We start from the raw sequence: 27238 nt of genomic DNA, 5'->3' as shown, positions 1-27238 counted from the left end.
TAACGTCTAAGCTAGGTCTAGGGATTACACAATCCTTTAGTTAACCCATATTTTTAATATAATCTTACTGAACTAAATAGTAAATATTTAATTTAATTTACTATTAAATATAAATAATTTATACTTTTAATTAAATTTAATATGATAAATTAATCTAACATCAATTAATTTATGATTTAAAAAAATTCAACAAGTTTTTTTTATGTAAAAATTCCTTAAGTTATTAAATAAACAAACCGTGACGTGTGTGTTCAACTTTCAAACTCCAGAATATGTCCTTCACCCTCCACGTGTCCCATGTAGCTTACCATTCAAGCTCTCTCTATATAGATCACCATCACCATCTGCATACAATTTCGAAATTCGAAGTTACCAAATCCAAATCCAAATCCTAGCTCAACCCCAAAAAAGCTCATTCGCTACAACATCGACGGCGAGAATGCTGAGGCTGGTGGCTAATAGGCTGCTCGGGACAGCGTCACGGGACGCCCCATCGCGTCCCCTTCAATTTCTACCGCGTTTTTACCACGAGAATGTCATCGATCACTACAACAATCCTCGTAACGTCGGCTCCTTCGATAAGAACGACCCCAGCGTCGGTACTGGCCTGGTTGGAGCTCCGGCTTGTGGCGATGTTATGAAGCTTCAAATCAAAATCGACGAGGAATCAGGGAAAATCGTCGATGCTTGCTTTAAAACCTTCGGCTGTGGGTCGGCTATTGCGTCTTCTTCTGTCGGTATGTCATCATTTTTCTTTTCCTTAATACTTATGGTTTTTGGGATATATGGGTCTAATTTGTTTTGATCGGCGCTGTGATATTTATTCATTTAGGTTATTTTCGTTTTGCTCTATTAAGTTTATTTACAAATCCCCCAAAGAAGAAAATAATAATCCAAATTTAAAATTTCATATGCGTATAATTGTTTGATTTCAGTTGGAAATTCACAAAAAAGAGTAGGAAAAACGGATAGGTTTTTATTTTGAAACATAAATTTTGTTTCCGATCCAAAACAGAAGAAAAGTACTTCATTTATACAAAAGCAAATACTTATGTTAATCAATTAAATGTGTCTTTTTCATAAAGAAAATGCATGATTTTGCTTTAATATGGAATAAATATGTTAAATTATTGTTGATTTGTTGTATGAAGTTGATTTTGAAAAGCAGAAAAAGATATTTTCAAAAACCAACTGAAAAAATGTGTATTTGTTTTGACTGCAATGTTGAAACTTCTAATCTGTTTTATTAATATCATTCTGTATTTTGCACATGTGAGTTTATTTCAAATGGCCCTCAATTTTTTTGGAGATATGCTGTAACTTAGGGCTTTTTAATATTGCAGCCACTGAATGGGTGAAAGGGAAAAGTATGGACGAAGTGCTTACCATTAAGAACACGTAAGTATAATTTCCTTATCTCAAACTTCAATTCTAATCCTTTTCAAGGATACTTTGTAGAATTCTTTTTCATGTCTGTTATTTGAAACTAGTTAAGAGGAAGTACTTAGCCATGTCTACATTTAGGAAGGGATGGCATTAATTACTTGCAGCTTTAGTATGCATTTTTAAAATTGTATGTAATTCTAGGGTATTCTTTATTATCCCTGTGTATGCACAATGATATTAAGGCCAAGTGGTGTCTATCAGAGAGTCCGTGCATAAAGGTTAAAGCGCTGTCTAACATTTTTCTATTTCTATTGAGCTTTTTGTCTAATAAATCTTCAGATTATGACTTCAACTATCAACAGGATCAACATGATAGTTACAGTTAGTCATGAGAAGTATTTGATGTTATTGTGATTTTTTTTTTCATTGCAACAGATGTAGGTGTAAATTGTAATTATATAGTATGATTGTCTAAATAGTTAAGAACGTCCAAATTTAAGTCTTAAGGTGATTACATGGTATGCATAAGCAAATGCATGGCTTTCATGTTTAGCCAACTGTTGTATTCCCTTTGTTTTTAAGTTGGGGAAGTTAGGGTTTTACTGTGCTCTTTTGTGTGGGGACCATCCACCAACCTTGTAATCTAATATGTGAATGAATTAGTTGGAAGGTTAACATATGGTAGAAAAAATGATGTAAGGAAATGTAGGATAGATGTCGAAGGATGCTCTTCCTTTTTATGGTCTGGACGAGCAGGGTAGACAAGTCTTTGATTGTCTTTTTGGAGCCAATGGTTCAATTCATTTATTTATAATTTTCCCCCCAATCAAATGTACTCATGATGAAATGCATATGTCACTGTGTTGTACGTAAAACTGCAGGGAGATCGCAAAACATCTTTCACTTCCACCAGTTAAGCTGCACTGCAGTATGCTTGCAGAAGATGCAATCAAGGCAGCTGTGAAAGATGCGGAAGCTAAACGTGCCCAAATGAATGGTCGTTCGAAGGCTGCTGATGTGTAAGTTGATAAATAAAGACAACGGACCCGGGGGGAAAATACTACTGGTCCAAGAGGTGTGTATGGTCAATGGTAAAACTATGTAACTACAGAATAAGGCGTTGGCTCTGTCCAGATCCACACAGGATCGTTATGACAATATTAGCTGTCTATTGAAGTTCTTATACACATTGCTTACAACTAACGACACTTTTTATTTGATGAGCATTCTTATATTATTATGTTCCGAAATAAACAGATGGATTTTGAAAAAAATTCTTTTCAAAAAGTGAGGTTGAAAAGTGTGGTTTGGTAATGATACGATGTTATAGAAAAATGGTATTATGATAATTTAATGATATTTTGTTTATTTTTTACATTAGAAGATAAACTGTCTTTTTAGTATTGAAAATGTTTTCTTATATAAATTGTTTTGAAACTAAAAAATTCATATTGCACTGTCTTGTTGATAAAAGAATTAATGTTATCTTTTGAGGTTCATAGTTCAAATACTATGAAGGTTGTGGGTGTAAATGTATAATTTCGAATGGTTGTGCAGTAAAATGATTGATGTTATTTTTTGAGATTTAAAGGTGTAAACGTTAAAAGTCAAATGAATAACTAAATGATAAAGAGTTATCTTTAATAGATATTATATATATTCTATTGTAGTTATTTTGGATTATTAAAAAAATACTCTTTACAAATATCTAATTAGCTTTATTAACTTTTGAGAATCAGGCTTAACAATATAGAAAATCGAACATAATATGCACGAACAGTTAGATTTATATGACATGAACTATTAATATGCTAATTTTATATTAGTCTAATACAAAATATCTTAAATATTAATTATTTTATTTGAGTATACAAGTTGTTTACTTAAAATGATTTTAATTCGAAATATTTCGAATAAAAAGCGAGTCTATAAGTGTTTTTCCAACTTAATTAGATAGAAAAAACTCCAATTTAATATTTAAAATGAGACTTGAATTATACTAGCAATTAATATTTTAGACTGATTAGGTTTTGGTCAAACCGGATAGATTTGGTTAGAGTCTTCCAGAAGGTTTCTAGGATAAAGTGGTCAACGCCCACACGCAGACACGACACGTGGGGCTCATTCGCGACCACGATGGTTGAAAAATTATGAAAAACTCCAAAATTCAAAATAAGAGGATTAATTTTAAACAACTTACTATGCTTGTTTTGCGACAAAGAACGACATAAGTAGATTTTTTCGAACGACCAAAATTCATCTCTTCTACGCTTCATGATAGCAACAATAATATTAGAACCAAGACCATAAATCGTCGCACAACAATTATCTGAAGCTAATTATGTTACGATGTAACACACAAACATTTAATCAGAGACATATTGAAGGCGACAACATTTGTGTGAGAGGGAAAAAATAAACCTTAGGAATTTTGGGAGTTCAAAAATCTCCCTTCTAAAAAAATTAGTTCATATACTCCATTTAGTCCATTTATTTCGAAAACAACATAAAAATAGTTAAAGTCATTTTCTATATTAAAGGCACTGTAACACATAGGTTAATGAAGTGTTTAGTATTTCGGGGTCGTGGGTTTGAATTCTACCTATGCCCAAAATTTTGTTTTTTGAATTAATCACTGGTATCCGATCAATTAATCGACTAATCTGCGGAGACGAGAGCGGCCCTCCCAATCAATTTGTTTTATTCGCAAACGCCAAGCTTCAAATCCCTAACATTACTTAAAGAATCTAGTGCCTCATCCCAATAGATCACTAATCTCTTTAGAGTTCACCATTTAAACTTCAAGTTTTTCATACATTCAACTTAGTCCTTATTTTGCAACAAATTTCTCTCAATATAGATTTCAAAATTTATCACTTATCTATTTAGTCCTATACAATTTTCATAAATTTACATAATAGTTCTCAAAATTCTAAAAATTGATATTTTTCTCCTCAAGTATATTGAGAAAAAATTTAACCCAAATCGGGGTGTACATTATGGGTCTACCATCGTTAATTGGTGATATGGTAGGACATATAAATCAATAAAGGCAAATAATGACATTTTAGGTAAAAAAGCAAAAAGATGTAGAGGTGTCTAAAAATAATTTTTTTTTCAAGACAAAAAAAAAGTAAAAGGAATGAAATAGATCGGACTGGAATTTTCTTGAAAACACATTATAGTTATTATAAATTGAAAGTTAATAATCAAAACTTCGAAGAAAAAAACACTCAACAAATTTGTGAGCATCAATTTTGATCTGATCCAATTCATATCCAATAAAAGTTCAATACTTGACTTTGAACCCACAAAACACTCAAACTTGAATCAGGGATGGGTCAGTAAAACCTGTTAAGTAGCAGTTGCATATCTATTTCTGTTGGAAAATTACCAAGTGTAGTGTTTTACTTAAAGGGAAAAAAAAGTCTACACACCCATTGTTTAAGTTTTGACTTTTGATATATATATATATATGACGTGAAAGGACATTTTTTTTGGAACACACATTCTTGAGCCACATGCTAGATAACTTCAATGGTTAAACCTATTTTTTACTCAAATTTCTTTAAAAATATTGATTAAAATATTAAAAAAATTGTTGCCATTCATTTTTCAATACCCATTGTTTTCCCATTTCTTCCCCATTTCTCACCACATCTATTTTACTTTTTCATACACAATTGTTGTTATTTCTTTCTTCAATACCGAACCAGTTGATGCACGCTGCTCAACCAGAATTTTTCGGTGAAATTCTCCGATCAAATTGCTTGCAAAATGTTGTCACTTCATTTTCCTTAGGTTCTTTACTTATTCTCTTACCCCTTAAATTTTGTTAAATTCATATTTTAATTTTTAAATTCTAAACTAAGAGATTAAATTTAAATTCTTCAATTTGATAGATTTGAATGGTTTTGTGAGTTAGAATTAAGAATATTTTGTGAAGAATATCTGAATGTTGAATTGTGATATATAAACATATGAATATAGATTTTTTGGAATGAGAAATAATTTTATGTTAAATTTGTGTAATTTAAGTTGAAGCATTTTGGATACTTTAATTTATAAGTGAAATAATTAAAATGCTTAATTAGTAATTAATATCTTACTTCTTTGATAACAAATATCATTGTTAAATTATTAATTTGTGAATTCTAATTAATAATTATTGTAAATTGTAAAATTTGTTATTGCAATGGTGAAAAGATGAATGGTGATAAAATTAACCCTCCAAGAAAGAAGAATGAAACTTTGGATTGATTTGTTCAAAAGTCTAAAAAGAATGATGCAAGTTCTTCCCAAGTGCCAACTTATGTCTTATCAGCAACTGAATTCGAGCAAGAATTTTCTTTCCCTTCGCATAATATGCCACAAACTCAACTAATTGGAATGGGATCACATCTATTACACATGATGATAGTACAATATTTTCATCAAGGGAGATGGAGAGCCAAGTTGATGCTAGTTTTATTCCACACAATCTAGCTAAAAGTGAAAATAATTGTTGACTATCATCATTCAATGGATCGAGAAGTGATGAGGAAAAACTAACTACAAAGAGGTGCTTGCCAAAAAACGAAGCACAAATTTTCTCAAATGGATATATTACGTCGCTTTAATAAATCTTGGTTTAAGAAATATTTTTGGCTTGAGTATAGTGCTTCGAAAGATGTTGCATTTATGCTTTGTGTGCTACTTGTTTAAGAATAAAACTACTAAAGTTGTAGGAGGGGATGTATTTTTTGTTAATGGGTTTAGAGGTTGGAATAGGCCAGTTCAGTTTAGAAAACATATTGCTGGAATTAATAGTGCTCATAATCAAGCTTTTCAAAAGTTTTAGAATTTAAAGAACTTTTAAGTCATCATTCGAAGCTTCTTTAAACCAACAAATTCAGCAAGCTAAAAGTGACTAGCGAATTTGCTTCAAGGATTCACATTTTGTGGTCATGATGAATGTGATGAATCAAATAACAAAGGAAACTTTCTTGAAGTTTTGAAATAGATTGCAGAAAAGAATGATGATGTAGGAAATGTTGTGTTGAAAAATGCCCTTAAAAATAATCAAATGATTCCACCTTCAATTCAAAAAGAACTTATCAATTGTTTCGCAAAAGAAACTACCACGACAATTGTGGAAGATCTTGGTAAGGATTATTTTAAAATACTAGTAGACGAGTCTAGTGATGTATCTAAAAAATAACAAATGATTTTGTATGTGCGTTATATTGATAAAAAGGGAATGATAAAGGAGCAATTTCTTAGAATTGTTCATGTTGGAGATACTACAACTTTGTCTCTTAAGGAAGCTATCTTTTCTTTGTTTGATGAGCATTCTTTGAGTTTTTGAAGAGTTCGTGTGCAAGGGTATGATGGGGCTAGTAATATGAAGGGTGAACTTAATGGTCTCAAAACTTTAATCATGAGAGAGACACAATATGCATACTACATACATTGTTTTGCTCACCAACTTCAATTAACTCTTGTTGTTGTTTCTAAAAAAAATAAAGATTGTGATTGGCTTTTTAGTACACTTGGAGATTTGATAAATGTTGTTAGATTGTCTTGCAAGAGAAATGGTTTACTTAAAGGAAAACAACATGAAAAGTTACAAAATGATGAAATTGTGACAGGAAAAGGTTTAAGTCAAGAGCTTGATTTAGGTAGGCCAAGTGATACACGTTGGGGGTCTCATTATAAGTTAAATTTGAATGTGATTGATTTGTATTTTGCAATGCGTGAGGTGCTTGATTTGATTGGTAATGATAATCGAAGTGATGATAGTGTTCAAAAAGTTGATAATGCGAGTTTTGCAATAGAGTCATTTGATTTCATTTTCATGATTCACTTGATGAAGAGAATATTTGAGATTATGAATGAATTAAACAAAGCATTACAGAAAAAGAATCAAGATATTGTCAATGATATGTCTCTTGTCACTTTAACTAAAGAAAGATTGTAAAATATGAGAGAAAACGTGTGGGAGTCTTTTTTTTTGCTACAATCACTTCATTTTGTAACAAGAATGACATTGTTATTCTTGATATGAATGTTGTGTATACTCCTCCAAGAAGAAAAAAATGTTGTCGTTTGGATACCATCAATATTCATCATTTTCAAATTGAAGTGTTCTTGGGAGATATTGATCTTTAACTTCAAGAGTTAAACAACATATAAGATGAGGTTAGTAGAGAGTTATTGACTTCTATGAGTTCTTTGAGTCCACTTGATAAGTTTTCTACTTTTGACAAACAAAAGATACTTAGGCTTGTTGAATTGTTTCCCGATGAATTTACAAGTGTTGATAGACTAGATCTTGATAATCAACTTGATAATTATATTGTTGATATGCAGAGGGATGATAGATTTTGGGTATTGAAGGATATGGGTGAACTTTCCATGCAGGTAGTCGAGAAAAAAAAGCATGAAGTGTACCAACAAGTCTATTTGCTCATAAAGTTGGTGTTGATTCTCCCTGTAGCAACCACAAGTGTGGAAAGAGCATTTTTTTAAAATAATCATCATGAAGAATAAGTTGCGCAATAGTATAGGTGATCAATTTTTAAATGATTGTCTGATCACTTATATTGAAAGAGATTTTTTTCCAGATTGACGATGAAGAAATAGTGAAACGATTTCAAGGAATGAAATGTCGTTGAGAACAATTGTAATTATTTCTAGTATTAGTAATTTTTTATGTTTTTTGAGTATTGTTATTTTGGATTAACCTTTTTCTTAATGAATATTATAATAATTATTTTGGACCCAATTTTTAAATTTTTGAATCCATCACTGATATGAATTCCCTTCCAACCCAGGTCATCTCTAAAACTAAACTATAAATCCATTAACTTAACCCTACATAGTAGTAACTCTTACCCAAACTCGAATTGACTAACTTGGTCGCCTGATCATCCTCTTCCCTACTACACCTTTTCCCCATCTTTTCAAAAATCTTAAAAGAATCAAGTAGTTGAGTGTTTCCCTAAAATACCATGAAATTCGACGACCACCAACTTCCCCATTCTTTATTTTCCACTATAAAACCTCTTCAGAAACATATTCAATTGGATGGAAAACACTCTGCAACTAAAATCCTTATGAAAAGAAAATAATTTAACCCCCATCCGAAACAATAATATCAGCAAAAATCTAACCCCTAAAGTCACGAGTCGAACATACCAGTAAAAGGTTGAGTGAGAACACGAAATTTAAATGTTAGAAGAAGAAACAGAAAGAAGAGAAACCAAAATATTACCTTCGATTTTAGAGAGAATCACGAAGATCGAAGCTCTATGGGGAAATTCAAAAGGTGGTGATAAACTCCATGTGATATTGAACAACATATTCAAAAACTGACACGATCCAACAGTTGGGGTCAATGAAGGTAACTTCACAATTTTTGTTAATATTATCCTAGATGTACGCTCTTCTACGTGTTTTGTGGAAAACAAAGTCTAGATCTAGGTTCACGAGTTAAAAAAGGTTTGAAAGAAGGATTTTTCATCTTTTCAACCACTAGTGGTGGCACATGACGAAGCTCGATGATAAAAGCTTATTGATGTTCTAGAGCTTAAGAGGGAAATATGAGAAAAACATTTTCTTAAATAAAAAAAGATTATTACAAAAGTAAGTGTCCAAATTATACTCAAAATTAATTTTAGGTCCCTCAAAATTTTTACTTAAAAAATAGGTGCCTAACATTTCCGACATTACATTTTTAGGTGACTGTCGTTAATTTTATCTATTAAGTGCGTCAGGCTTATAAAAATTTTAATTTTTTTTATATTTTTATAAGCCGGGTGCGTGTCACTTAACGGACAAAATTAACGACAGTCACCTGAAAGTGTAACGTAGGAAACGTTAGGCACCTATTTTTAACTAAAAATTCTTTAATTACCTAAAGTTAATTTTAAGTTTATTTTGGACAATTATTTTTACATTAAGGCTCAGAAAAAAGGGAAATAAAAATGAATTGTTTTAGAAAAACAACTAGCTTAAACATTATAGGTGGGACGGTCGCGTTCATGCCCTAACCCACATGTCAATCCGATCCAACTCATGTAATTTCTTTTCCCTTCATTTTTAATTATTTTGTTATGGTAAAAATTCATGTTAAGTCCCTTATTGTTGCATGTTACCCAATTTAGCCTTGATTTAATTCCTTTTTTTTAATGTGGCATATTAGGATTATAATATTTTAATTAACATCTCATAATTTAATTAATAATTGGCCTTATAATATTTATTTTAATTAAGTTATCACATCATAATTTATTAAAATTTGGTCTTAATTTTTAAGTTTACTTTAGTTGGATCCATTAATTGAAATTATTTAATGATTTCGCTTATATTTCTTTATTGAAATCACTTCCATCATTCTATTCAAGATTAGCAAATGAGTTTGATATTATTTCTCAATTGATTTTGATTTGATTAATAACTTTAAAGCGTGTTCCATTTTCACGCATTTATGCATTTTTTTGTTCTCTTCATTTTGGTAATTTTCCTTGAAGACAATATACCCTTTTTGTAACATTCTCAACTCGAAAGTCGAACCTGAATCAAAGATGTCACATTGAGTCATTGAGATGATCCCACACTTCCCGACTTGGATATATGTCTCACTTAAAATTTTAAAACAAATAATAAAAGATACGGAAAAAATTTGAAAAACAAAACTCCTACATTTGAAACCAAATACATATATAAAGTATAAAAAATAATTACACTACGACTCAAAATAAACCACAACCTCTATATACTCACTAAGTCTTTATGATTGTACTATGGTATTCTCACTGAGACTCCAATGATATCGATGTCTCATTGCGATTCACGAAATTTGTAACTTGTGATGTAAACAATTCAAGGACTAAGTTAACAAAACTCAATGAGTAAAAAATTATTTTACTATATTTCACGGGTTTAATAAATCTAAGCATGCTAATTGTTGAACAAATATTTGATTTTGATATATCATGAATTGTTAATTTTTATTGTTATAATTTACATTTTCATAAAACTATGAAAATTTGTCATAAAATATTTTCAAGTAATTTTTATGTGTGAAAAGTAATCTTAAGTTTTATTAAGTCTTTAAACAAGTTATACATATTTTTAAGCACGCTAAGAGTTGAACCAATATTTGGTTTTGATATAATATGAATTATTAATTAATTTTTAATGTTAAAATTTGCATTTTCATAAAACTATGAAAATTTGTCATAAAACATTTTCAAGTAATTTTTAAGTGTGAAAAGTAATCTTAAGTTTTATTGAGTCTTTAAACAAGTTATACATGTTTTTAAGCTTGCTAACTGATGAACAAATATTTGGTTTTTATATAATATGAATAATTAATTATTTTTTATTGTTAAAATTTGCATGTTCATAAAACTATGAAAATTTGTCATAAAACATTTTCAAAGTGTGAAAAGTAATCTTAAGTTTTATTGAGTTTTTAAACAAGTTATACAAGTTTTTAAGCATGCTAATAGTTGAACCAATATTTGGTTTTGATATAATATGAATTATTAATTATTTTTTATTGTTAACATTTGCATGTTCATAAAACTATGAAAATTTGTCATAAAACACTTTCAAGTAATTTTTAAGTGTGAAAAGTAATCTTAAGTTTTATTGAGTCTTTAAACAAGTTATACATGTTTTTAAGCATGCTAAAAGTTGAACCAATATTTGGTTTTCATATAATATGAATTATTAATTAATTTTTATTGTTAAAATTTGATTTTTTCATAAAACTATGAAAATTTGTCATAAAACATTTTCAAGTAATTTTTAAGTGTGAAAAGTAATCTTAAGTTTTATTGAGTTTTTAAACAAGTTATACATGTTTTTAAGCATGCTAACTGTTGAGCCAATATTTGGTTTTGATATAATATGAATTATCAATTATTTTTTATTGTTAAAATTTGCATGTTCATAAAACTATGAAAATTTGTCATAAAACATTTTCAAAGTGTGAAAAGTAATCTTAAGTTTTATTGAGTCTTTAAACAAGTTATACATGTTTTTAAGCATGCTATCAGTTGAACCAATATTTGGTTTTGATATAATATGAATTCTTAATTAATTTTTATTGTTAAAATTTTCATTATCATAAAACTATGAAAATTTGTCATAGAACATTTTCAAGTAATTTTTAAGTTTGAAAAGTAATCTTAAGTTTTATTGAGTCTTTAAATAAGTTATACATGTTTTTAAGCATACTAACCGTTGAACTAATATTTGGTTTTGATATAATATGAATTATTAATTATTTTTATTGTTAAAATTTGCATGTTCATAAAACTATGAAAATTTGTCATAAAACATTTTCAAGTAATTTTTAAGTGTGAAAAGTAATTTTAAGTGTTATTGAGTCTTTAAACAAGTTATACATATTTTTCAAAGCTCAGAAATATTTTTCAAGTAATCTAAACTCACAAAAACAACAGTAATCAACATTATCTCCCGATTTTCGAAAAACGCTAAAATCAAGCTTGTTTGTTTGAAATCATAATGCATTTCATTCACAATGGAAAAACTGATTTAGTAGCACCAATATGACTTTAAAATATTTGATTCATAAATAATCATCAAAAATAAAAATTGAGAAAATGCATCAATTAAATATTCCGAAAATCATCATTCATTCTTGAAGAAAACACAATCAAAGCTAGTGATCTTTATGACCACTTTACATTTTGATCTTTTAATCAACATCAGAGAGAGAAGAAGAATAAATCCCACGGAAAAACAAGGATAGATTTGGAGGGAAAAAGATATTGCAAAATTACTTTATAGATTTTGATCTTTTTACAATTTAGTCACTAAAATTCTAATTTTGATAAAATTCAATTTAGTCACTTAATTAAAAAAATCAAATTAACCTTATTAAAATTATATTTAAAATTCCAAAATCATATTTAATACTTTCAAAGTATTTTCCATAATAAATTCCAAAAAATTAATTTTACGAAAATTTTGAAAATTACACGATATCGATCCGATTCTATTGACCCGGATTTTGGGAGCCACTAGAATATAAGTATTCACATTAGATAAAGAAAATGACACCATGAAATCAGTTCTCCATACAACAACTCAACCTCAATGATATTTCCTACACGTTGACAATTCTCACAACATTTTACAAAATAATGTGCATCCTTAAAAAGTGTGGGCCAATAAAACCCTCATTTCAAAACTTTTTTCGCAATTCTTTTTCCTCCACAATGTCCTTCGTAAGGTGCACTATGATACTATCGCAGTACATCCTGGATCTCCTCCTCGAGAATGCATCTTTGAATCACTTTATTCACACATAACTGAAAATTTTTTGTTCATCCCAATAATATGATTTAACGTCATGGAATATTTTTTTATTTTATTGATATGTAAGATCTGATGGTAAGTTTCCATATGTAACCTCCTAGTCCCAGCCCATATGTTACGACCAAATCTAGTATGTCACATAAAAAATTTAGAAAACATTCAAAAAATTATTCATTATTTAATCACATAAATTAGCCGAGAAATATTTTTTATCAATAAAATAATGTCTGAACTCCACAAGAAAAATTTGTAATAAACATATATTTAAGTATAGAAAACCATAAATATTTATCAATTATATTAAACAAATTTGAAATAAAACATAAATACATAATCAATAACATAGTTTCATGGATAAATGAGTGAAAACAGAAGTACAACAACGAAAATGGTTGATCCTTCAAATGTCAAGTCCAGAATGCCTATCCAAAAGTATTAAAAGGGAAAATTTGGGGGAATAAGGTAGGGATCTTATCGTTATTCAATAAGTGCAAAATAAAACATAAAAATAGTTCAAATAGTTACAAATAATTTCAGTAAAGTAATTTAGAAATGGAAGCAAGGTTTTTAGTTAAATCACCTAACTACCCTTCTACCGTACACTGATACTCAGTTCCTGAAAACTGCATCCATAAAGACTTATCATAGGCCCAGTAGCCGTAGGAGCCTACCTAAGGGGATACCTTAGGTTCATAAGCATTTACCCTAATCAAAGGGTAGGTACATACCTAAAGGAGTACCTTGGGTCTATAAGGACTTACCCTAGCCTAAGCATAGGAGACATCCTAAGGGGATATCTTAGGTCTATAAGGATTTGCACTAGCCGAGGCATAGGCACCTACCCAAGGAATACCTTAGTATTTTCCAACTTAATTAGGGATACAATTGGAGAGGCTTTATATCATGTACCAAAAAGTACCCCTGTAAAATCAGTTATAGATAGTACACAATAGTTTTAGAAATCATAAGGCATACATATTTTTTCAATAAAATAGTAATAAGAGAACAAGAATTAGACATACATAGTTTTTAATCAGTAAATCAATAATCAAGAATCACACTTCCAAATCAAAATAAGTATACATTCTTTCAAATTAGACAATAAACATACTTATAAATCATAGAAAATATTTGTATCTTCAATCAGAGAAATCATTTCAAAGAATAAATCAAAGTCGTAATATAACACACAAGGAATACACTCGTATTATGTTGAGAAATCTGGCATGAAGTATTTCGGAACAATTTGACTATAATGATTAACTACTATACCGAAACCTAAGTATCAAAGTAAACAAATCACTATCTTTATGAAAACTAATCCTAAATTAAAATTTGAGAATTGTACATAAATATATGAGTAACCTTATGAAAATGGGAATCATGCAAATTTGATGAATTAAAGATGTCTGATCATTATTCACTTAGGAGAATCACACGTCCCTTCATAAAATATAATTCCATTTCAGTTCAATAACCAAAGTATATTAAACAAATTAAAGTACTGAAGCCACATATGAAATTTTGGGTTAACGACTTATTTCAGAGCTTTTGGGTTAGAATTGGAAAAATAGACTACAAAGTTAGACTAAGGACATTGAAAAAGTCAGGTTAGAGGTCATTGAAAAAAGTCAACATTGATCAAAGTCAATTGTCAAAGTTAACAGTCAACGTCTAATTCAGTTTAGATTAAAAAGGTTGGTTTTAAACGATTTAGACCAGTTCAGTTTGAACAATTTAGATTGGTTTGAGATTTGACATAATTGGGCCTAAATAACATTTAGGCTAATGAGTATGCCCATCTGATGAGTAGGTTATTGATGAAGTGGGCTCGAGTTCAGGTGCAAATCAGACGAATTGGGTATGGGTTGAGTCTTCTATAAGGTTTCCGGGCAGTGCACAATGACCACGCATAGGGTCAGCGTGTGCGGTGTCTACTAGAGCTTAGAATTGTACCAAAATTTCAGAAATGAAAACCAAAGGGTTCTAAACCACTTAACTGTCTTATATTGTGACAAAGAAAAACGAAAAAGGCTACTACAAACCATCGAAAACTTCCCCACCTCCAAACTCCTTCGCGAAGGTGATGGTGATGAAAGTACTTGTATCAGTTGAATCAAAACGAAGAAAGGAGCATGATGTTATCGGTAGTGTCGTTCACGATCTACTGGTCAACGACGATACAAAGGTGGCAATAACATGGCTTAAAAGAGAGGAAAAATAACCTTTAGGGAAAAAAAGTAGCGAATTAGGAATTTTTTGTTTTTATATCCCTTAAAGTCCATTTAAAAGAAATATATCCTTAATTTAATTCGAGGTAACTTATACCTCAAAAGCACTATAGCAAAAAATGGTAAAATATGTGGCCTAACGGCCATGGATAGTGGCTTTGAGCCTCCCCATGCCCCAAAACTCTTATTATGATTCCTTTTTCGTAGCTTCCAAATTTTAATATGTAAATTACGCATTCAACTATTGATCTATTTAGAATTCATCCTTTAAAATCCATAATTTTCCCCATATTCAATTTGATCCTTAGTCACAACAATTTCCTTTCAATTCAGATTACAAACTTTCATACTTATTTATTTAGTCCCTTACAATTTCCATAAATTCATAGAATAGATTCCAAATTTCTGAAGATTACTATTTTGGTCTCCAAATACACAAAGAAAAATTTCATCCTAAAACTGGGTCACTCACTTAAAAGAAATTTCATCCTCGAAATTTACATGAATAAAACAAATATATAAATTTATTGAATCTTAACCATTAGAATATGTTTACTTGTCAGAACCCACACTTATCACTAATCCATAATCTGAACAGGCTCCTCCTTGTAGAACAAATTAAACATGAAGTAGATATCCTCAATTAGAATAACATGAATGAAGCCAGAACAATAACATCTCAACATATACACATAAAGATATCCATAATGCAACCATGTTTTATAGTCAACTTAAGTTGCTAAACAACAATTTTTTTTTATCTTAAATATCCAATATAGTTCAAAGAATCCATGACTCAATTCGCCTTTTACGCCCAATCTCAATACCTTCCATTACGAAAATACTTTAGAGACATCATGATTTTCAACACCGTACTGAATGTTTCTTCTCCTAAGATTTGCATATGATTTATGTTAATCATATAACTCTGGCAGATGATTATAGATCAAACTAAGAATATCCTAACTATTCTTTAAACTAAGAATATCCTAAGTATTCTTTCTTTTAAGGAAATATAGTAAATTCATTAAATGGAAGTAACGTCACGAATTACATAAACATAAATGCAATTCAGAACATAAGTAGAAGACGGTGATGAACGTGTGGACGACTCTCAACTTGCAAGTATATGTGATGTAGAGTTAACTGACCACTCGATATAACTAACCTCGATATGAGGATATGCATCCAAGATTTGGCAAGCTTCAACAAGAGGATAAATAATCACGAACAGATCAATACGGTAACTAAGAAGTTGATGAATCAAGTTACTTGTTTCACTCTTCACAAAAACATGCAAAAAATAAGGCCAATCAAAATACGAATACATGTTGTAATCGTATAAGCCTTGAGAATAGTTGTCTCAATGATCAGCAACAATACATGTTTATCCTGCATTAACAAAACTACTATAATCTCTAACAACACCACCTTGGGCCAAAGGACATGCACCATCCCCATTAACCTTGAAAATTTATGCATTCAGTTTTTTCCAGATTAATTTGGGACGGTGCTACAGCAGAGGAGGTACGATTAAGACTAGAGAGGAAAGAAAGCTAAACTTGAACATGAACTTTCCCTTTTAAAATTTCAATCAATCAGTATGACATATACATCCATACAACTTCTCAAACGAGTATCTTATGTCATATATAGGGCTCTCCAGAATTTAGAAATAAACCCCTGAATATTATTAAAAAAACGACTGACATAGAAACCTTATTAGGTTTGACGATCTTAGAGACATAATCTAACCGATTATCCAGAGAATAATTAACTTGACCGTTGGTTCAGGGGTTTGAGCCCAATTATACCATCCTCAATTGGTCTTAAAGAATTAAATATGTAGGAAAAAGAAAATGTGAGGCTGGTTGGGTTTAAACCCGTGTACTAAGTTTAAGCAATGTCACTTGTGCCTCTTCCACTAGGCTAGGCCATTATTTAGGATTAAAATAATAAAAAAATATTTATAGCTTACCTAGATCATATTTAAAACATCCAAATCAGATCTCATTTGAAACGAATCAAATCCCTAAACCCGCTACAACCACTACGATTGCTGTCCACCCTCGACCAAAACTCGACTGACTACGCACTTAGAAGCCCCGATGTTCGCCAACGTCCATAAACAACACTTCCACCACCATCAAGTCCCTTGCTCAATTTCGATCAAAACCCAATCGGGTTTGTTCCTTCGTTGTTGCTTCGCTGTCGTGCCTCATCGTCGTCGTTAGATAAGGTTCGGCCATGTAAAAAAACCCACCCTCCGTCGTGCTTCGTCGCAAAATAACACCAGCAAGTGACTCCTAGCTTGCCGACGATGAAATCTGCAAATTTTGGTAACTGTTCAACCACCAGAGTCACCGCACACGCCCTACACGCCACCACCTAAACATGAGCTTAATTCTCTGCCTGGGACCTTTTAGAACTGGTCTAAATTGATCCAGACCACCTGAACAAATCCAGACTCCCCGAATCAAATCGGTTTCATCCAAGATGAGTCAAGCTGTATGAGTCGAGCCGAGCCTGGCTGATTCATTCGATCTGAGCCGAGTCGTTTGATTCGAGTAGAGCCGAGCTGAGCCAAGCCCTTTGAGCCGAGCCTTCCAAGCTTCTGTTGACGAAACTGAGCTACCATTGACCATTGAATTTTTCCCTGAACACTTATCTTGATGTTTTTCAACGTATTGAGTCTGTTCTTTAGGTTCGTTTTGCCAAATTAAAACCCGATAAGTTGTTTGACAATGTTTTACCTTCTGATTCAATTTGATTTTCATGATTAAGTTTCATTTTCGATGTATTTTCTTTTACTATGTATCTGAGATGTTATGGGACGTCGAATTCAAGTTCGATAATGATTGAATGAAGTTTAAATGGTTGATTGATATAGCTCAAAAATCAAGGTAATACTTTACTACCCTATTCATGCTCTATAGTACATGTTGGTATATGGTGTATGTATGATAGAAATGATTGGTCATGTAAACCCTTGGGATTATTCTTTAACTCATACTGAATATGATAATAGGATAGTAAATTTCTTAAGACTTGATTGAATCGTATAAGAAATTGAAAGATCAATACGAAATAATTTCAAGGTTAGTGATTAATCGATAAAGGAATTTACCTTGAAATCTTTAAATTCTGATGATTATTGTTAAAAGTATTAATGTCATAAATACTTGGTTAAAAATTTATGAAAATACCCTTGGTGAGTAAAAATGACATTTATTGATATTGGTTGTGGAATTGAACTGAGAATTCGTATTTTGACCCGATAAAATTACAATGCACCTGTTAAATTCATGATATGTTTGATAATATTTTGGTAATCATTTTCTAACCTCCGAGATAGCAACAGTCTTAGAACTTTTGATTCCTAAACTGGAACCTAAAGACCAAGTTATCTAGCCTGATGATATGACTAATATGAAGAAAATGACCAATTTACCCCTAGACTCCAAAATGATCAAAATACCTTAAACTATAAAATTTCCAAAATACCATTGAATTATAAAATGATCGAAATACCCCTAAAACCCAAAATAACAAAAATACCCCAAGCTTCAAAATAATCAAAACACCCTCAAGCTTTGAAATGGCTAAAATAACCTCGAATATCGAAATAACCTAAATACACTCATGGCCTAGAATAAGTGAATGCCCTGGATAAATTTTGGAAATAATGATAAACCTAAATGTTGTGCTGCCTCTAAAGGTTATAGAGCACGACCCTTACATGTTAGAAATTTTATGATATTATTTGAATAATGGAATAAAATAAATATTGCATGTGTTCTCCTTCATCTCTCCAAGGTAAGTTCAGGGATGATTGTGAAGTTGATATGTTAAGCCATATAAGATGGTCGATACTAAGAAATAAATATCGTAAAGTTTCCCTCGTTTCAACACTTGATAAGTATCTCATCATTGGGATCTGTTAAATTCATTTGGACTTGAAAGCCTAATAAGACATTTGAAATCTATAATATTGAAAATCAATGCTTACCCTCATTAAACTGAATTACAAAAAATGTTGTCAGGAATCGAATGACTAAAATGCCCTTTTAAGTCTGATTGTTGGAATCACCCCATGAAAGTATGTATCTTAAATAATTCTGATGCAACAGAAACACCCTACTAATATATATGAATACCAAATAATCTTGATGTATCTATTCTAAATGCCTAAATAGATACGTTATCCTTCAAACCCCTTTGAATAGGGATCTCATTTGTAAAACCAGTTAAAAATTGTCAAAAGCTATATGTTGCCCTTCTTAATAATGACCAAGTATCTTTGAGAAATAATTGAGCCCTCTAGTATGTTCTATAAGCGTTTGAAATTGTTTTATGATTTTAGGAGTATGACTCTTTTAGGGGAGAATTGTCACAACCCTAGAAAATAAATAAATAAATTTAGTTAAATTTAGGGCTAAATTATAAGTTTTTGAAACTTGTAGGTCATTTTAGAAAGTTATAATAAATTAAGGGACATAACCCTTACCCATTTTCTATTGGCAGAGCAAAAATAAAAAGATATGGATTTGGTACCACGTGGATTCAAACCCCTAACACCCAGCATGGTAGCCCACGCCAAATATATTACCCAAAGCATAACCCCGTCATATCCCAAATTGAATCCCAATTTCCCCCCAAATATCTAGCGTCAATCACCGTAATAGCCTCAATCTACTATCATACGGTCGCTCCAGCTTGTGCCACCACCCTTGTTCGATTCGCTAACGACCCACGACCAAAACCCAAGAATCCCCACACCGATCAATGTCACGAAACGACATGGTTATTCTGTGGTTTTGGATAATCAAGGAATTACCTCACCTCACCGCCACACCCATCAGCATTGCTATTGCTGTGTGAACGAAACTCGCCTAGTGTGATGCGTCATTGTCGCCTCCCTCGCTGTTCATTGTCGTGGTAAGTTCCTGGTTGATTTCTGGCAACTTTGGTGTATTTAGATGTAAATTGGATTGATTTTGGCTAAATTCAAGTGTGTAGTTGATCGGGGAGAGTTCTACCGGTCAAAACGATCCTAACACGCTGGTAGTGGATGGATTCATTCGTTGGTCCAAGACCCAGTCAGACTGAACCGATCCAATCAAATTAGTCTAAACCGAGTCAACTCAGTTGAGTCAACTCAACAGTGTCAACTCGTTCGAGTTCATTCATCTGAGTAAACTAGTCCGAGTTAACCTGTTGACTTTGATCCATTGACTTTGACACGTGGACATTAACCGTTGACTTTGACAAAAAAAACAAATTTTTTGAAAAGTTATATTTTACATTTTTCGACATCCCGAGTTCAAATCCGAAGTTTGTTTCACCAAATTCAAATCCGAAAGCCTCCGAAATAACCATTAAACTTAAACATGCATATATACTTAAGTGTTTTATTTACAAACAATTAAATTAAAGTTAGAGATTGGCCTGATATTTTTATTTGAAGGTATACGAGACTCTCCATATCGTTCGATAGCTCGACCCAGCTCCTCTTGATAAGTTTGACCTCGTGAGCCAGTAGTCACTCGTATGACATATAAACTTTATATTCTGTAGATTAAATATGTTACTCTGCTAGTAACCCAATTTTATTATGAATTAGGTCAAGCACTATTGTAGTGCGTGGTGAGGCCGGTGCTCAATAGATTTGCTGTCTGATTCCATTTTGTGAGGTGTGTTCCCTATATGCCAAATGATTATTTTATCTGTTATGAAATATGTTATATGGTTAGTTGTTATCACTAGAAATATGATTACATTGATTATGGATTTATGGAATTTTCTGCTTAATGTGTGAACTGTTTATTTGAGATATTGATTTGGGTAGGATACAAGAGTATTAAGGTTTAGCTCTGATCAAGCTGGTAATTTCTTACAGACCTAGAATAACCCTTGTGTAGGCTCTGAGGCCCTAAAAACTTTCTTGGGTAGGCTCTCTGGCCCCAATGTGTTCCCTTAGGTTAGCTTCTTATATCCACATGGTATAAGGTAAGCCTTATGGAAGTAATTCTGGGGAACTGTATATGGTGTATGAGAGAAGGGTGACTTCGAACTTTTAAAAATTTATTTTTCACTATGATATTTACTGAATTATTACTTGATTATTTCACCATTATTATTTATTTGTACTGTTGGGACACACTGAGTCCTAGCTCACTTTTTCAAAATGTTTTTTCCTTTAAGATATTTTTGGATAGGCACCCCGAACCAGGCACTTGGAGGATCGACATATTTCTTTCAGTCCATCTGATTGTAATGTTTTTATCTTCCAAATGGACTTCATTTCGGTGACATGAACCTTTATTTTAAAGTACTTATTTTTATGATGTTTACTTCTTTTGCTACTATATTCAATTTACCATGATTCAAAATTATGACATGTTTTATTTTACTTAGTCACTTTTAGTTTTATATTTACCAATTGGGTTTTTTTGTTATTTTTATAATTTTATAGATGTTATTTGTAATATGATTCTAAATTACCAAATCACATTTTGGAAAATGGTTTAAGATTTTTTAATGTATTTCGTTAGACCTAGTAGTAACACACAGGTTGGGTCTAGGGGGTTACAGTCACATTAGTGACTTCAGACTCGTGCCAAATCTCATATAATGCTTTAACTTTATGGCATGTCAATTATACTTATGACTTTCAATGTATTTACAATGGACATTTCCATCATTTCACATATCAAACACTTCTTAAAGCTCTTTACCATAATCAATAAAAGCAACTATCATTTAACTTTATAAAATGCAATGGGCAGTTCATACCCAAAATCATTCAAGCAAATCATTTGACAAAGTAATATAAAATATAAAATAAAATGATTTAAAAATAAATTCTTTTCAAATCATTCAAGGTTGACTCATCTTAAGTCTTTCTTATTCATACCTTGAAAGTAATACCCATTTTTCCAACCCATAATGTGAACCTAAACCCTTTCCCAAATTAAACCCAAACATAAACCCCCATCGTGCGTCAGTTCGGCCTCAACAACGACTGGTGATCCAATCCCGACCTTAGAACGCCTATTTTGGTCGTCGTTCATTATGTAGAGAGAGATCGTTTGGCTGCCCTCCTTGTTTTCCCTAATCTGCCTGGTGGTACAGGTCACCACTACCCCCATCTGTAGCACCGACGTCGTCTGACCAAAACCCTCAAGGCCATTCGATGCGAGTTGCCATCATTCACCGTGGGGAGCTCACCAAAGTTTGTCTAATCCATAGCCTCGTAGCTCAATTTTTTGTGACATCTAATTGCCTTGCTCATCGTCATGCCTCACCGCCACCACAACTGTGTTCCCTTTGCCACTCCGGTCAAGACCCAACCAATGGGTCGAGTCGCCACTGCGATTTTCCTCATCGTCGTCGTGGGTAAGCTTCCATTTTTTGGTTATTTATTATGGTTTTTGGGCTGATTTTTTGATTTGGTGTTGTTGTAAATGATGATCGGATGATTTTAGAGTGCTTAGTCAACCGAAATGACCTCTGTCGCTAACGCACACTCTGCCACACACCGATAATACGCATGGGGCTCTTCCATGTTCCAGGAAAACCTTTTTGATCGGTCCAGTTAGTCTAGACCGGCCTAAACTGATTTGAATCGGTCTGAGTTAACTCAGCTGAGTTAACCCGAACTGAGTCAACTCATCCAAGTCAACCCGTTAACTTTGACCCTTTGGCTTTGACTTGACCAAAAAATCTATTTTTTGAAAAGTCATATTTTATATTTTTCGACGTTCTAAGTCCGAATCCAAAGTTCGTTTTACAAAATTCAAACCTGAAAGCCTCCAAATTGAATCATAAACTCGAACGTGAATATGTAAATTAAGTATTTATTTCAGTGCATATAATTTAACTGAAGGGTCAAGGACTAATTAATGTTATCCTATATTTAAGGTACTCGTGGATCTCCTAACCGTTCATCTGCTCGAATCGATTCCTCCTGATCTGTTCGTCAGTACGAGCCTATTATTACCCGTATAGTTTTTTAATCCTATTAAATATTTAGTTTAGTATATTACTCTGAGTATAACCCTGCTCTGATATGACTTTCGTTCTCGTACAATAGAAGAGCATAGTGAAGCTGGTGCTCGATAGATCTCTTGGATTGGTTTATTTTGTGAGGCGTGTTCCTTGTGTTCCAATATAACTATTTTAAATATATGTTTTATATACAATGTGCACATGACTATTTTCTCTGGTTTGAAATCTATTGATTGCACTAATTTGACTACAATATGATTTATCTGATTTTAAAATGATTCCTGCTTAATTGTATTTAAAATTATGCTTACTTGACACGTGTTTTCTGGTTATTATTTTCACTAATAAATAAATATGTCTAAACTATGATTTCCTGCTACCACTAGTTACTGTTTGAAAAATGTTTTTTTTCGGGGTACTCTGGATCTAGTATGAAGACTTTACAGGTTCAGCTGCGATCATACTGGTAATTCCTTATATAGGTTTGGATTGATTGAGCTGATAATTCTTTATGGACCTAAGGCGACCCTTAGCTAGGCTCCGAGGCCCCAAGAACTTTCTTGGGTAGGCTCTCAGGCCCCAAGTTGCTCCCTTAGGTTGGCACCTATGCCATTCTGGCATAGGGTAAATACTTATGAATGTAGTTCTGGGGAACTGCATATGGTGTTTGGTTGGAGGGTGAATATGTATTTTAAGCTAAAAACACTATTGTCGTTTTCACAATTTAAAACTGAATTGATTTTGGGAATTATACTGACGTTTATGTTTTTAATGAAGAACTGATTTTTAAATCTTAAATATATGTTTTATTTCTACATTACTGGAACACACTGAGCTCCCTAGCTCACTCCCCAAACTTTTCCCTTTCAGATACTTTTTAATAGGCGTACCGGACCTAGCACTTGGAGGATCGACACATTTGTACAATATTTTGTTGTAATGTATTTATCTTTCGAGTTGTAATTATTTTGGGTGACATGTGCCTATATTTTGAAAGTGTTGGTTTTATTACTCATATTGTTTTGTTACTGATGTTAGGTTTGCTTCTATACCTATTTTGTAATATTTTATTTTACCCAGTTTTTTATGACTTTAATCTACTAGATTTAAAAGTTAATGTTATCAATTATGTTTTTAAAAATCTTTAATTGTAATATGGATTTTAAGTTATCGAAAAATGTTTTCGAAAATTTTTACTATAATTTACTAGATCTGGTCGTAACACATTGGCTGGGTTTAGAGGGTTACATTGAAAGCATAAATAAAATTCACTCACCTGGTAAGCCTCACTAGTAACCTTACTTAGCTTTCCTAGTTTCACTATTGAATTTTTTCTCTACCTTTAATCTTTCATTGATCTCGATCTTCATGTTATGCATCACATACATTTCAAAACATATATTAGTATCTTACTAACATAGGCACAATCTAGTAGTAAAATTCATAAAAGTCTATCGATACTTATTTGATATTAAACCCATTTCAAAACATCAATACTAAACATAACACTTAAAATATAACTTCAATCCTCTTAACATTCATGTCAACTCACAACTCAATTAATCCTTTCAAATTCCATCATCTAACTATTAAAATGAATTCTTTTAGAATTCTTCTAAATATTTCCAATTTTTCAAAATGGTCCATTGCCATTTAACTTTAATTCCTAGCATCCAAAAACATACTCAAGCATTCCAATCAAACATTTATACATTACTGTTCAACTTCTAATTCCATTTCCACTACAATTATACAATTTCTATATTCTAACAACTTCCACTACCTTTAAAGAACCATTATTTTGTATTAATATACACACTGGAATTTAATTCCATTTTTTTACAATAGACTTGAATACGAATCTAACCATATAAAGTTCTCCATCTAATTCTACTTGTACAATTTATGGTGAATTTTCTAATCCAATTTCCAGAATCTGTTTTGAGCAGAACCTGCTGCCTTGTTTTCTAACCTATCATCGATCAAAAATTCATATCTCTTATTACACAACTCAAAATAAATCCCCATTTTTTAAACAAAACTATATTGACATACAAACACAACAGTATAAAATTCATCTGCTAATAATTTATATAGAATTTCTACTGATTTTTCAAACTCACTGTTATATTCACAAATCTAAATTGTTTTCATTATTTTGCGTCCTTAATTTCTTCATCAATTCTTAAAACTTGTATCTTGGTCATTCATCATTTTTACTTATTCAAATAAATCCAAAACATTGAAGCATTGTAAAAATACATTTAATTCAATACCTTCACATATGCATATTTGCAATTCAATCCCTTATTTCCTAATCAATTCGAATTCAACCATCACACTTTACCAAATTTGCAATTTGATCTTAAATCAATATTCTAACTTAAAATTCAGCACCCAAATATTAAATTTCGACATTGAATACTCATAACTGAAAATTTTCACTTCAATATCTCGTAATTTCCAAAACTTGCAAAATAGTCCTTAAACTTTAACAACTTCCAAATTGGTCCTAATAAATTCCTAAAGCATACATATTCATCTATTCGTCAATTCTATCCTCAAAATAATTTTTACATATTTTTCTCTAATTATTTCCCCTATGGCTGAAAAAGAAGGGTCACCTAAGACCAACTTTACAACTTGATTCAATCATGAATTCAACTTCTAAACATCTTTTCTATTCATCTACAATCAAGTCCTTATCAATTTCAATTCAAACAATTTATTTCTAAATAAAACCTAATGGCCAAATATTACTACATGAAATTCCATGTAGTTCCAATCATCATACAAGCATGAAAATGATTCTCCAACATCAACTACACCATAATCAAGACTTAGTTAATCAAAATCCAACATCCTTTTAATCCATAAAATTCATAAAATTCATCATCCAAGCATGATTTCCATGAAATAATTATACCAAATGATTGAGAATTTCAAGTAGAACAATTTTCTATTTCATGTCTTCATCCAAATTCCTAATAAATTGGCATGAAAATTCAAAAGAAAGTTTCTCCTTACTTTAGATATAGCTCATGACCAAAGGGAGAAAGCATGAACAAAATTATTGAATTCTCTTCATCCTTCTTTAATTAAATAAATGAAGTAAAAATTCATTAAATGCTAAATTACCAATTTACCCTTAAAATTTAAATATCTTTACTAATTTACCCTTTAATTTCATGATAATTACTAAATTACCATGCTTTCATCATCCCTTACATCATCACTGCACAAACAATTTCTCATCTTCCAATTTATCCCTTGAAAGTTTCCAAAAATTACAATCTACTCACTTAAATCCAACAGTTCATATTCAACATGGAAAATTTATCTTAAATTCAATGATCCACATTAAATCCTTCCAAATTAAGACATGGAAGTGACATTCTTGAGCTTTCCTTATCATCCTTCAAAATATCTCAAAAATATGATTTAATCTAGATTTTTCTCGAACTTTTTCGCTTTATAGCTTTTAATACAAAATCCAAACGAAAAATCTGATTCCCACGAAAACTTCATTTTCGGGGGTAAACTATTCATTTACAGGGCCAGATTACATAACTTTTAAAAAATACACTTTGGTCCTTAAACTTTTCCAAAGTTTATACTTTAACCACTAAACTTTCAAATTTTACATTTTGGCCACTGGATGAAATTTTGGGGCATTACAATTTTCCCCCCTTAACAAAATTCTTCCTCAAATTTTCAATACGTACCTGATGCAAAAATATGAAGATACTACCCTTTCACATCTCATTTACTTTTCCACATAATTTACTTGACCTCAAAATTCATTCAAAGAACCTTAACATAACAAATGGAATGGTTTAGTTCCTTAGTTCTTTAGTTCCATGTTCTAGTATCTTAACCAGTTTCTTTCATCAATCAAATTCGGTTAAATCTCAATTTCTTCTAAAAAACAACATGTAAAGGATTCCGAACAATACCTTCAAAGTATTAATACATGAAACACATTACGAATCTTATCCATTTCTGGAGATAACAATAACTGATAAATTACCAGACCATTTATTTTCACTATCTAATATAAACCAATGAATCTCAGACTTAAGTTTCTTTTCTGTCCAAATCGTAAAATCTTTTTATAAAGCGACACTTTGAGAAACACCTTGTCACAGTCCTGATATTTATTTCCTTTCTATTTGAATCTAAATAAGACCTCTGTCACTCAGCTGCAATCTTAAGATGGTCTCGTATAATCTTCATTCCTCCTACTTTCTTACTCAAATTAGAGACAATTATAT

The 27238-nt window shown here is 31.4% G+C and overlaps 1 protein-coding gene across 1 annotated transcript; it reads left to right on the top strand.

Moving 5' to 3' along the window:
* Positions 1-364: 364 nt before the first annotated feature.
* On the top strand, positions 365-14341 carry LOC120116948 (iron-sulfur cluster assembly protein 1-like). Its single transcript, XM_039137320.1, has 4 exons — positions 365-737; positions 1344-1398; positions 2268-2405; positions 14326-14341. Exons 1-4 carry the CDS (start codon positions 440-442, stop codon positions 14336-14338), a joined length of 504 nt encoding a protein of 167 aa, XP_038993251.1. The 5' UTR covers positions 365-439; the 3' UTR covers positions 14339-14341.
* The last annotated feature ends 12897 nt before the right edge of the window (positions 14342-27238 follow it).

This window comes from Hibiscus syriacus, unplaced genomic scaffold (genome assembly GCF_006381635.1).
Source record: "Hibiscus syriacus cultivar Baekdansim isolate YM2019G1 unplaced genomic scaffold, ASM638163v2 tig00110313_pilon, whole genome shotgun sequence".
NCBI classification, from domain to species: Eukaryota; Viridiplantae; Streptophyta; class Magnoliopsida; order Malvales; family Malvaceae; genus Hibiscus; species Hibiscus syriacus.
The sequence above is the reverse complement of the archived record's forward strand: the minus strand, read 5'-3'. Positions and strand labels throughout refer to the sequence as shown.

Excerpts from the sequence above, each read along its gene's own strand:
- LOC120116948 (XM_039137320.1), top strand. The coding sequence starts at position 440 with ATGCTGAGGCTGGTGGCTAATAGGCTGCTCGGGACAGCGTCACGGGAC. Across the intron at positions 738-1,343 it reads TATTGCGTCTTCTTCTGTCG|CCACTGAATGGGTGAAAGGG; the intron begins GTATGTCATCAT and ends TTAATATTGCAG. Across the intron at positions 1,399-2,267 it reads GTGCTTACCATTAAGAACAC|GGAGATCGCAAAACATCTTT; the intron begins GTAAGTATAATT and ends GTAAAACTGCAG.